General features: G+C 34.6%; 1 protein-coding gene across 2 annotated transcripts in view; it reads right to left on the bottom strand.

Moving 5' to 3' along the window:
- The window catches only part of LOC129805277 (cholecystokinin receptor type A-like), a 61093-nt gene that overhangs the window by 33680 nt on the left and 13700 nt on the right, over nt 1–13713 (bottom strand). For both annotated transcript variants that reach the window (XM_055853079.1, XM_055853080.1), the window contains exon 2: nt 4456–4964. In XM_055853079.1, the coding sequence (XP_055709054.1) occupies nt 4456–4852 (397 nt within the window). In that variant the 5' untranslated portion in view covers nt 4853–4964. The remainder of the gene's footprint in view (nt 1–4455; nt 4965–13713) is intronic.

The following is a 13713-nucleotide window of genomic DNA, read 5'->3' as shown; positions in this document are numbered from 1 at the left end:
TTTAAGTAATATCCTAAAATTGACTTAATTTTTCTCATTCTACTTATTCTATTTCTTCAGAAACTTGTGTTACAACCTACTAAAGCCCAACCATAGTCGACGCTCTTATTAATCGTTTCTATCGTTCTCAGTATTGCGTTGTCTTACTTCCCAATGCCAATGGGAAGATTGAGTACTTATTTATTACTGACTAAGCAGTTTCGCCAATCTCGCCTCTTTGAATTTCTGAGGGCACAGCTTATGTAATTAGCAAAACTCTTGGATTGCGCTAAAATTCGCAGAATAAATCTTTGCTTCACAGAAACTGGTCTTGTAAAACTTGGTAGCGCAGGATCGTACCCGACGCACCCAATCATTCCCAATCTCTTCTTATTTTTGGGAAAACACCCGTTTGTTTTATCTACTTGTTATAATCCCGAATAAACGAGCAGCGTAAATAAAGCTAACTAGCACCCCCAATCAGCAGGAAATTGTCGGGGTTTTTCCTAAAGGTCTGCCAGCGAATTATTTCAACAAAATCTGTTATGCTTTTAAATGGAGATAAAACGTCCCATTCTAGTACTAGAGCTATCTTATTTGTGAGAGCGCTTCATTCTATTGCACTAAACGTCGCCCTTTTGTCAGGACTTTCGTAACTGTCGCATCATCTGAAATATTGCAGATAGGGATATCAGTTCTGAACTCTACAGAAGATGACCTTGAATAAGAAGAGAATCTGTAAGGACAATACTCTTTAGCGGCCTCTACTCACTAGATAAATGTATGTCCATATTGAAAAGCCTTATATGCAGAAGCATATAGGGACTTTGCTTCAATATAGACGTAAATTTCTCTAGTGTGTAGACGCCATAAGACTGCTCCATAAGGACAATACTAAAAAGTGTGAACACATACTTTCCATTCTCAGCTGGAGATTTATTCTCCAATAGTGTCTTGGATAAAGTGTAAATGACACTTTAGCTACTTACACCATAGTATTAGATTAAAATTGAACTGTTCTAAAGTCGGATTTTGAGACAATTCAGTCTCAATCTAATGCAGCGATGTAAATCGCCTCAACGAAACCACTTAGATTGAAACTAAATTGTCCCAAAATCCTTGGGACAATAAATGACCTCATTGAGGCCATTTACATCGTCGCATTAGATTGAGATTGAATTGTCCCAAAATCCGAATCCAATCTTGTCTGTTTACATCGTACTGTTGAGATTAAATTGGATTTTTAGCGGGATGCCATTTTTGTGAGGTTAAAAATGATATTTTCGATTTTTAAGTTGGATTTTTGGTTGATATTAAATATTTCTATTCAAAGACTAATGGTGATAGGGGAAAGTACTCTCCCTTCGAACGTTCATGCCTTCGAATAATGTGAATTTTCTTTTATTTTTCCTAAGAGACTTACACATTTTTATCAAATATTAGTTGGCTTATCATCAATTGTTGATAATTCCGTGATAATTTAGTGTAACTTTCTTACGAAAACCAAAAGAAATTCACGTTATTCGAAGGCACGAACGTTCGAAGGTAGAGCACTTTCCCCTAAGTATTATAAAATATATTTTGATGAAAAGGCAGTTTAAAAGAAAGTGAAAACAGAAGTTGTTTTTCTTCGAGTATTTCATACTCTTGAGCTATCGAAACAGGAGGTTTCGAGGGGGCATGATTAGAGGGCTGGGCATATCCCGATACCGATACTGTATGGTTTGGGCTCAGAAATGAACCATCAGAAGAAGAATTTTAAGCTGCATTACAAATGTCCCGAGTTACTTTCAGTAAATTAATTTTTCTTCTCACGACGAAACATCAAGTGTCTTTAAAAGTATCTATCGAAATATAGAAGAATGCAGTAAAGATTCTATTTTAAACTTGTCGTCGACCATACCCTCGCATAATACACAAATAAAGTCCTGAAAATTTAATTTTGTGCGACGAAACACAAAGTGAGGTTAGTTTTAACGTCAAATGCAACTCCGAATTTCTCTTCGCGCGCTCCGAAAATTTTTGGGACAATTGGGACAATTTGAATCCAATCCAATTCAATACGAGGGGTCGTATTGGATTTGCCGTTTATATCGAGAAAAATTTAACAAATCTCAATCTAATGCGACGATGTAAATGGCCTCAATGTTGGTGCTGTTCGATGAATTCAAATCCAATTTCGAATTTTCAAACTAAATATTCGCAGAAGGTTGGAAAATTTTGTGAAATATCATATTAAGAAACTCTTAAAAGAATTATTCAGTGATTATGATTGGAATTATATTGAAATAAGAATATTTCTAAGGTAATTGCTTTGTTTTTCCACAATAAAGAGAAGACTGACATCATTCAGCCACCATGCGGACGAAACAAAAAGTAAAAATGTGTTTTCTTTGGTAATCGAATCCGATCCTCAAATTAGGTGAGATTCTTATTAGAAATCGCACCTATTTTTAAACTCCAGCTATGAATGAAGCAATTTTGCACATTGAAAAAAAATTTAGGTGTGATTCCTTCTAATCACACCTATTGTAATCCTCGGATTTTCTCAAAATGCTCAGATTTTCGCGGATTTTCGTTGGGCGCGAATTTTTTCGAGGATTTTCGCGGAGCGTGTATTTCTTCGCGGGGCGCTTTTTTTCGCCGATTTTCACGGGCGCGTATTTTTGTGGGAAATAAATATCTTCGCAGATTCTCAAGGGTCGCTGACAGAGCCCTCTAAACGGATCTAAAGTTGAGGACTCTATCTCTCATAGTTTTCGAGATAATCGACTTTAAAGATTGTTAGACACTTGTATGGATTTCTCATCCAATTTTCCTAATTTTCAAGTGAAATTTTGCACATATCAAGCCTGAAGGAGGCTCTAAACGGATGTAAAGTTTGAGGCCTCTATCTCTCATACACTCTTAGAAAAGTTTAGACGTGATTACTAATGAAAATTAGTTGTTCGGGCGATTATTATCAAATCTATTTAAAATAGTTCTTATATTCTTAAAACATTATACTCATAATAAATTTATTAGTAGTGAGAATATAAGACAATATTTCCGTGGATAAGTTGCGGCAATTATTTCATAATGCTTTCATACAATTATATTTGCTTGTGTTAATTAAATGAAATCATTATCCCAACTAATATTGGTCACTAATTCCTTTTAGTTCTCACAACCAATGTAAATAGATGGGCCTATATTTTCATAAAGTTATGACAACTTTTCCAATAGTAAAGAGTGGTTTTTATTTTAGTAATGCGTTGAAGCTCTTTCGAATTTTAAGCAACTAATAAGAAATATGCATCACAATGAATGCTATATAGTAACCACAACTAATATGATATAGTTATTACAGCCAATAAGATGGGTATCAACCCCATTTATTTAGTAATTGGAACTAATATGTTATAGTACCCATTACTATTTTGGTTTAGTTGTGATAACTAAATGAAAAGGATACTTTAACTAACTGTGGTCAACTATTTCATCAACCCAAACTAAATATATAGTTGGGTCTATATTTACTATATTTTATAGTTCTAATAACTGCATATGAGCTTGTACGAACTAATTTTTTCTAAGAGTGTAGTTTCCGAAAACTTGACTTTAAAGATTTTCAGACACTTTTATGCATTTCGCATCCAATTTTTTTCATTTTCAAGTGAAATTTTGCATATATCAAGTCTGAAGAAGGCTCTAAATGGATGTAACGTATGAGGCCTCTATCTCTGCTAGTTTCCGAGATAATCGATTTTAAAGATTTTTAGATACTTTTATTCATTTCTCATCCAATTTTACTTATTAATAACGATAATAAGTTACATGAATCGCACCTCTATAAGCTGATCTAGGCTTATCACTGGCTTTCTCTCCCTATTTTCTATAATTGCATTAAAATAAATTTGATTAAATATAATCACTTTCACTATATTTATCTTGAGGGATTTTAAGCTGAGATTCCATATCGTATATTTTAGCTATTCTTTAATGCCAAGTGAAAGGGAAAAAAAATACCTAAGTGAGGAAAAGGAAATACTAAGGGTGAAATATTGTAAACGTGTGATAATTTATATATACACTCGCATTCTTGACACAAGAAACAAAATTTACGAGTGGAAGTATTTTTCTCAGGTTCAAAATAAACGTTCTGAAGATAGAGTTACATAAAGAAGTGTTATAAGTGTACTGAAGTTTCCTTTAAGAATCTGATGCAATAAATCAGAAAGTTTTATTTTTTGTAGTGAAAGGTTTATAATCACTTAACGCTTACAGATGTAACTAATGGTTCTAGAAGTTAGTCTCAATGGTAATATTAACTCAAATCTAAATTGAAAATTTGAGATTAAAAACAAGATTTATGGTTGAAATACAAAACCACAAAATGTCTTTTGGTTCAGAAAGGTATTCAATCTACTAAGAATGTTAACATAATAAATGTCTTTAAAGAATGCTGTATATATCACTATGAGGGACATAACTTACCTTGGAGGAACGGCAGGAATTTGCACATGAGTTCTCCAAAGACAAAATCACGAAGAAGTGTACCGACCAACGTGAATGGCATACAGAGTACACCAAGTAGAAGGTCAGACACGGCCAGATTAAGAAGAAAGACATTTGTGATGGTTCTCATGCGCTTATTCTGTACCAAAGTAAGAATAACCAGGGAATTTCCAATCACGGCAAGTAGAAAGATGACAGCATATAGGGGTATCTGGACGCGACCTGCCGCAAGCCAGGATGGCGTCTGCATTGCCATGGAGGATGTGTCATTTGCAGTAACATTCTCATTGACAATTGGTGTGTAAAATATCACAGTCACAGTGCTATTTTCCACCGTAGTGGTGTCATTTACGGTGAAATTTGATTGCATTTTCATATCCAATCACTCACATTGCAACTTAGCATTATGCAAAATTATGCTTTTTATTCGTTGATGAGGTTCCGCAACATCGTTGTTCATTTTATTTGGTTTGTGTCAAGGATTTTGTCTAGAAAAAGAGAAAATAAAATAATTAATTATTCCACTATGGAAATTATTTACAGACTCAAAGACAAGAAAGGAAGTATCTTTCTACAAAAATAAAACAACTCCATGTTTTTTAATTCTGATGATTCATTAACACCAGAAATTGTTCATTGTTTCAACTTTTCTTAGTCAAAAGTTTCAATTCTTAGTTTCAGTACATAACTCTCAAAAGAAAAATTTCATTAACCCTTTAAGGACGAGTTTGTCACCTAGTCATGCAAAAACAAAAATATTTTTCAGACTGGATTGCAAAACAATTTTATATAGCAGATAGCTGGAATTTTTTTTCTGTTGGCTTCTTTAAATTAGCATGAAACTATCTTCGTAAAACTTTTTCTTTAAACAAATTGAATTTATTAATAATAATAATGGTGACACAACATTCTAATTTTTTGAACAAAAAAAAATCAATAAAGCCCTGGAAGGAAGATGGGGTAAAATGGAGGTTATGTCGATTGTTCTTGAGCCGACTCATGAAAAGGGGTTTCTCGACTGCCCAATCCTGATGGATGAACCAAGCATCGTGGCATCAATTCGGAAAAATCGTCTGATTCTCTTAGCGTAAAATAAGGTAATTCGGAATCATTTGAGATTTTCTCACTGCTTGAAACGGATAAGAAAAAACCACGAAGAAGTGCAAACTTAATACTACAGGGTCAAATACTGAGGGTCAGAAATTTACACTTACAGGGTCAAATAATGAGGGTTTTCTGATTTTCTTTCTAGAGCAAAGCATTACTTCAAATGACCGTAGAAAAAAAATTCATTTTTCGGTCACCGATGACCCAATCGTCCTCAACCCTTTAAGGACCTTAACCCTTTAAGGACGATTAGAACACCGGTATCCCATAAAGAAAATAATTTTCCCTGACTACCTGAAATTATTTTTTTTCTTATGTTTGTACGTATTTGGAAAGTAGAAGGTTAAAGGAATCTAGGATATTTTTTGCAAGTCTCCAACTATTTGCTATATATAGGAAATATTGATAATAATAATGGTGATACAGCATTCTAATTTTTTGAACAAAAAAAACAATAAAAATGAATTTTTAAATTCTCATATTGAAAAATGATTTTAATTATTTTTTATATTGTTAATTTTTTTCAAGCCAAACCATCTTGGAAAAAGAAACTATACAATACTTATAGGTAATATTTTTCATTAAACTAAAAATTATTATTCATTGGTATTGTCAGAAAAATTACTTAAATTTTTGGGCTATTTTTGTCCCTATCGCTCGTAGAGGTAAAAAATGCATCGAATCAGAATCTTTTGGATTTTCCAAAGTCAGATGTGTAAACTTTCTTCCGTCAGAATTTTACCCCGCGTACCATAAGGAATTATTAGGGTCTTGGAGCTCTTAGAAAGGGGTCAGGGATGAGATATGAACCTACCACCCGTTCCCCTCTTTCAACCAGATCCTCCCTCTGGTTTGCACGCACCACGTCCTTTCTAGTCCGAGTCTAGTCACTAACTAACTCTCTCTCTCTCTCGTCCGTCTCTTTATTACTACTCTATTTCTATTAGCGATCACCGCTAAAGTCCAGGGTGTCAAGCCCTAATCGCGTAAGCGTGCAAGAGGGAAGAAAGTGGTCATGCCATGATGTTGTCCCATCATAACATACAGGGGTAGGTCATCTCCATGGATGAAAAGCTAACATCTAAAGATGTCAAATGGTCAAATGCCCACCGGATTTGGTAGTCCGCAAGTCTGGGACTTACAGATGTAAGACGTTTCATTGATTTTATTTATCGGTTAAATTTTTATTGTTGATTTTTGGTCCGTAAAAAGTGTCTCGTCGTTAAAGGGTTAAGCGATCGTCAGACATGAAAGCCAGGTTCGCAAAGTTCTCATAATCTTAAAGAACAAGTAATTATTTTTTCAGAATCTAATGAATTATATAAGTCATAATTTTCCAAAAAATCTTAATTAGGATTTCAAGCTAAGCTTAAGAAAAAACGTCCGTATTACACTCAAGACTACATTTTTGTAGTTTTTTTTCTTTTCCCATCTGAAACAGTGGGGAAATTTAAAAATTTCGAGTTATAAATGATTCTAAATTACCCAATTTTGCCTTTAGGGACTATGCTGGGAAAAGTAGCACAGGGGAGATAGAAGGTGGAAATTTTAAATCAGAAGATTGTGTATTTATACATATATGTACATATATTGTTGTCTCAGTAGAGTCTATGAGCATTAAAAAACCATTATATAGCAATCTATAACCAGTTCATGATCGATTGAAACCAATTTATATTTCTTAAAAAGTTAAAGACTTTTCAATTCATTACAATTATTTTCCAAATGTTCAAAGTTCAAACGCTTTTGCAAGCAAACGTGTTTTAATTGAATTACTTTGAAGTATTGAAAAATAGGGGAACAATAAACTCTGTGGAGTTCAAAAAGTTCTAACAACATTAAGTTTTTCTCATCTTTTTTTTAATTAATCCCAATTGGTGAATGAAATAAAGTAATATCATCTTTAAAAAGTAAAATGCGGCTCCAGCACTTAAAAAATAAAGGTCAGTTGTAATTCAATAGTGTAAAAGAAGAAGCCCAATAGTGTAAATGATGTTTATATGAATTGGTTTACGTAATTGAAATCACATTGTATTTTATATATTACATTTCCAAAATCCAAATGATATAATGCTACGTGAAGATTCAAAAGCTATAAGAGCTTTAAGAAAATAACCTTTCTTATTCTTTCTCAATCTGATAAAAAAAACCAACACTCGACAAAGTCAAATATCCTTTCGTCCTCTTCAATCATCTAATATTTGTCTTTATTCCCACAACATAATACATTCTGTCTCCAGGGGTAAATACTAGGAAATATAGAAGAACTGAGCCCAACACGAAAATCTAAAGTCCCGTAACATGTTCCATTTATCTTTAGGGAAGAGATTTTGAGAGAATGACATTGAGGGGATCCTCCTGAAAAGAGCGAATGTTGCCCGAAGCAGAAAATTTTCCCACACCTCATAAATAATAAATAACTTCGCGATTACTCTCCCAAATGGCAGTTTTCATGATAATAAAAAGTTTATAACATCAATAGGATTTTTAGTTGGGTTGCCCAAAAATTTTGATATGTGCAAAATGATACTGTGATAATATTCCCAGACCCAAATGTAAAAGATTAAGTGTAATAGTGTGCCTCTTATCATTACCGTGAACCCAACACTTAACCACGTGGATATGATGTCTTTTCGTGTTCTTATGGAATAATTTTCATAGAAAACGTTCCTACGCGACAGATTCAAGTATCAAATAGGCATGGAATAAGAAGCAATGTTCGAATAATTTGGCACCATAAAATGGATAAAAAATAATGTAATATTGTTTACTTCATCATTAAATATCTTATGTTATATACATATGTGTTTTGTGTGTAGTACTTTAGCGTATATAACAGGTGAAGAATTTTGCGCCTCGTATAGTTAATTTCGACTATTATAGCGTTAATGATGCTATTAGTAAACTTCACACTCATGACTTGAACTATATAGGGAAGTGTTATCACACGACACAATACTCAAGATTGTTGGAATATTCTCAAAAATTGCTTATTGTGAATAGGGGAAAGCGCGCTACCTTCAGATGACTCAAGTTTCGAGCAATTCATTTTTTTTCTCTATGTTCCTTTTGGATGTCACCCAAAGCTCTTTTCAGATAATTTGAGGCATTGTACTAGCTATTAAAATATAATATTATAATGGACCAAATTCATTCATAACACATTGAAAAAAAATAATTTATGCTTTTCCCTACTAAAATGCAAAAATACCAAAATCAATCAACATAATTAATACAATTTTCGAACCATTCTTTAATCGATGACGAGTGACAGTTTGTCGAACAAAATGATTATCAATTAGTGTTAGAAAAAAATACTCAACATACCACAATCAACCAATAATGCAAATAAAAATATTCACAATTTGTGATAGGCTATATTGTGATGTTTTTATTACCTTTTTTAATTGCATTTTTTTTCAAACTGTCAAGAAAAAAACTTGCTGAAAACTAAAACAATTTATTGTTGGCCACAATTAACAGTTTGCGCGAAACTACCACTACACCGAGAAAAATTTGGATGGTATTTTCTATAAATCTTATCTTTAAATTCTACTGCCTCAAAAAATAGTAGAAAATACCATCCTCCATAGATATTAGGTGAGATTCTTAACAATCTCACCTACTATAATCCTAACAAAATTTCATGTCGTCCGATCGACCTCAAACTTGGCCAAAATGTGTTTCAGCACTTCCTGATCACGAATATATGTGTGGCTATTTTACGTTCCCGGCCGGCCGGCCGGCCGGCCGCTCTTTGGAGCTTAATAGCTCCTAAACTAAAAGAGATATCGACTTGCGGTTTTCGGCAAAGGTTATATATCGGGTGAAAATTGCAACTTGGTGCATTGACCCCCCACCCCCCACCCCTCCTTCCGCCATTTTGAAGACCCCCCTTTTTTTGTTTTCTCAATAGCTCCGCCCCTATGGCATCGAGCGGGCTCAAATTTTAGTATGTTATAGCTGGACCTTAGGGCTTTCCATCAATACCAAACTTAAGGTCCCCCGACCCCCCTGACCCGAGCTATAAGGGTCCAAAAAAAATTTCTTAAAATGGCCATAACTCCGGTTCTAATTGTCAGAATTTAAAAAGTGAGGGCTTTTTGGAAAGCTCTCGTGAAATGCCACTTCCCCTTCTAACATCGCAAGTTCATAAAACCACCGCTAGGGGCGCTATTATTAAAAAGAAAATTTTTAAATCTTATAAGTTAAATAACTCAAAAATTCCATTGTGCATCGGGCTGAAATTTTAGTATGTTGTAGCCGTTGATTATACCTATCAAACAAAAAAAACCTTAAGTCGATCTAAAACCCCTGACCCGAGCTATAAGGGGTCAAAGTTTGAACATTGACCGGCCTCTATCTCCGGTTATAATTAACATAGCGACCTAAATTTTACCTTTTTGGTTTCGTCTCGATGAGCACTTTCAGATGGAAGTTCAAAAAGTCACCACAGGTGGCGCTGTGATAGCATCAAAATTCATCGAAATTCAAAGTCACTTTTCTCAAAAACGGCATTGTGCAAGTTAATGAAATTTTAGTATGTTGTAGTCCAGTCTAGGACGTTTCCAAAATGGTGCGTATGCGCGCTGTGGTTTCAATAGAACCGGAGATATGAGGGGTCAAAGTTCACGAAATTCAAAAAATCATATCTCCGGTTCTATGTGACCGATTTTGATGAATGAGGGCTTAAACGAAAGATCTCACCAAATGCTACAACTTTCTAGAATATTTGAACTTCGTGGGACCAACACCAGGGGCGCCACAGTCGAAAAACCAATTTCAATATCACATAACCTCAATTATCTCGACTGTCGCTTAACCGATTTTGATGATTACTTCAACATAATTGTAGAGGACATTTGTCTCTACATTTTGTCCATACATCATTTTCCACTCAGACTACGCTATCACTCCGATTTTGCCGTTTAAGTGTGAAAAAATTGATTTTTCCCATAATAACGCTTTGAAATCACTCAGATGCCAATTTGACTGCCTCTACTCCACCAAGACACTTAAAATAGGGGTTTAAATGGAAAGTCCCGCAAAATACAACAATTCTTTGATATAGTTGAAGTTCAACAAATGACTACTTGGGGAACTCTGGATGAAAAAACGAGTTCAGAAACAAAAAACCTCGCTTATCTTGGCTTCTGAGTAATCGATGAGTTCAAGTTCTACAGCAAAATTATAGAGAACATTCTGGTCTACATTTCACCCATATAACACTTTTCTGTCAGTTCATCCAAATCCTTGATATTTTGGTTTAAATACAAAATTTGTATAATTTCACGAATTTTATTCAAGATAACTGAATGGCGTCTCCCAACTTCAGCTCTAAATCAAATTTGCATGCACTCCGAGTTAGCTCACGTTAAGAATCTCACCTACATAAGCCGGTTAGGATTATCTGTCCCTTTTCCTTTAGAATGTAGAATCAAGATTTTTTTCATTCTAATATCCGGCTAGTAAAATCTACCATCTGGCTAGTAAAATCTACTATCCGGATATTACAATTTACCATCTAAAGGCGTGCATGAATATTAGGTGAGATTCTTAACAATCTCACCTACTATAATCCTAACAAAATTTCATGTCCTCCGATTGCGCTCAAACTTGGCCAAAATGTGTTTCGCCACTTCCTGATCACGAATATATGGGGGGCTAAGTTAGGTTCCCGGCCGGTCGGCCGCTCTTTGGAGCTTAATAGTTCCTAAACTAAAAGAGATATCGACTTGCGGTTTCGTCAAAGGTTATATATCGTATGAAAATTGCAACTTGGTGCATTGACCCCCACGCCCCACCATCTCCTTCCGCCATTTTGAATACCGCCCTTTTTTGTTTTCTTAATGGCTCCGCCCCTATGGCATCGATCGGGCTCAAATTTTTGTATGTTATAGCTGGGCCTTAGGGCTTTCCATCAATACCAAACTTAAGGTCCCCGACCCCCCTGACACGAGCAATAAAGGTCCAAGAAACAATTCTAAAAATGGCCATAACTCCGGTTATAATTATCAGAATTTAAAAAGCGAGGGCGTTTTGGAAAGCTCTCGTGAAATGCCACTTCTCCTTCTAACATCACAAGTTGATAAAACCACCGCTAGGGGCACTATTTATTAAACTATCTAAGTTAAATAACTCAGAAATTCCTTTATGCATCGGGCTGAAATTTTAGTATGTTGTAGCCGCTGATTATATCTACTAAACAAAAAAAATACTTAAGTCGATTCATAACCCCTGACCCGAGCTATAAGGGGTCAAAATTCGAATATTCACCGGCCACAGTCTCCGCTTCTAATTAACATATCGACCTAAATTTTGGCTTTTTGGTTTCGTCTCGATGAGCACTTTCAGATGGAAGTTCAAAAAGTCACCACAGGTGGCGCTGCGATAGCGTCAAAATTCATCGAAATTCAAACTAATTTTTCTCAAAAAATCCTTTGTGCAAGTTAATGAAATTTTAGAGTGTTGTAGTTCAGTCTAGGGCGTTTCCAAAATGGGGCGTAAGTGCACTGTGGTTTCAATAGAACCGGAGACATGAAGGGTCAAAGTTCACGAAATTTAAAAATCATATCTCCGGTTCTATGTGACCGATTTTGATGGTGAGGGCTTAAACGATGGATCTCACGAAATGCTACAACTTTCTAGAACATTTGAACTTCGTGGGACCAACACCAGGGGCGCTACAGTAAAAAAAAACCAATTTCAATATCACATAACCACAATTATCACGACTGCCGCTTAACCGATTTTGATGATTACTTCGACATAATTGTATAATAATTTGTACGTAATTGTATAATATAATTTGTGTCTACATTTCGTTCATACACCGTTTTGCGCTCAGACTACGCAATCTCTCCGATTTTGCCGTTTTAGTGTGAAAAAATTGAATTTTCCCATAATAACGCTTTGAAACCACTCAGATGCCAATTTAACTGCTTCTACTCGACCAAGACACTTAAAATAGGGTTTTAAATAGAAAGTATCACAAAATACAATAATTCTTTGATATAGTTGAAGTTCATCAAATGAACACTTGGGGCGCTCTGGTCGAAAAAAGAATTGGGAAACAAACAACCTCGATTATCTCGGCTTCTGATTAATCTATGAGATCCAGTTCTACGGCAAAATTATAAAGAACATTCTGGTCTACATTTTACCCATATATCACTTTTCTGTCAGTCTATCCAAAACCTTGATGTTTTGGTTTAAATAAAAAATTTGTATAATTTCACGAATTTGATTCAAGATAACTGAATGGCGTCCCCCAACTTCAGCTCTAAATCGAATTTGCATACATTCCGAGTTAGCTCACATTAAGAATCTCACCTACAATAAGCCGGTTAGGATTATCTGTCCTTTTTACATACTTTGACAGTCCGATCTAATATCGCGTTTAATGAGTGACTCTTACTATTCGGCTATTAAAATTTTACATGGAGGATGGTATATTTACCATCCTAGTTTTCTCGGTGTACCATACTGTGAAGAATTTACCTTATAAATGCCTAGAGGAAGTTAATTATTCATAACAGACATCTCCTTCTTACCACCATAATACGCCATTGGATCTCCCACCCTGTTGTAATTTTTTCCAAACAAATTTTATTTCCCAACAACAGAAATATCAATAATGTCGGAATCGGATATAATTAGTAACAACAAAATTTTCGGCTAAAATAAATTGAGAAAAATAAAATGGCGTCAGTCCTACAAAGCAAAAAACTAAAATTCCCTCTACTTACATTTTAAAGCAATTTGCTCCTCCTATAATAATCCTATCCTTTCCCTGTCCTTGTCCTTTTCCTTTGTATCCCTAATAAATTTCAATATTATTACTTTTAAATTCAAAATTAATTCTTTTCCTGTACTTACAAAATATATGTCTTGCTTCATCAAAGTTTGGACACAAAATGGCGTACGCCTATTCTCTATTCAATATAGTCCTTTCCAAAAATTCCCATATTCCAATGTACTTCCACTAAATTTGAACTATTTTAAAATCTAACTGACTGCCATTTCAAATATTAATTTAATTAGCAACACACCCCATATCCCCAAATACACGCTTTGGAACGAAAATTGTACAATATTGACTTGAGTGTCATTTTTGTATTTGCAATTATA

Source organism: Phlebotomus papatasi, chromosome 3 (assembly GCF_024763615.1).
Source record: "Phlebotomus papatasi isolate M1 chromosome 3, Ppap_2.1, whole genome shotgun sequence".
NCBI classification, from domain to species: Eukaryota; Metazoa; Arthropoda; class Insecta; order Diptera; family Psychodidae; genus Phlebotomus; species Phlebotomus papatasi.
This window is presented reverse-complemented; position numbering and strand designations above follow the sequence as displayed.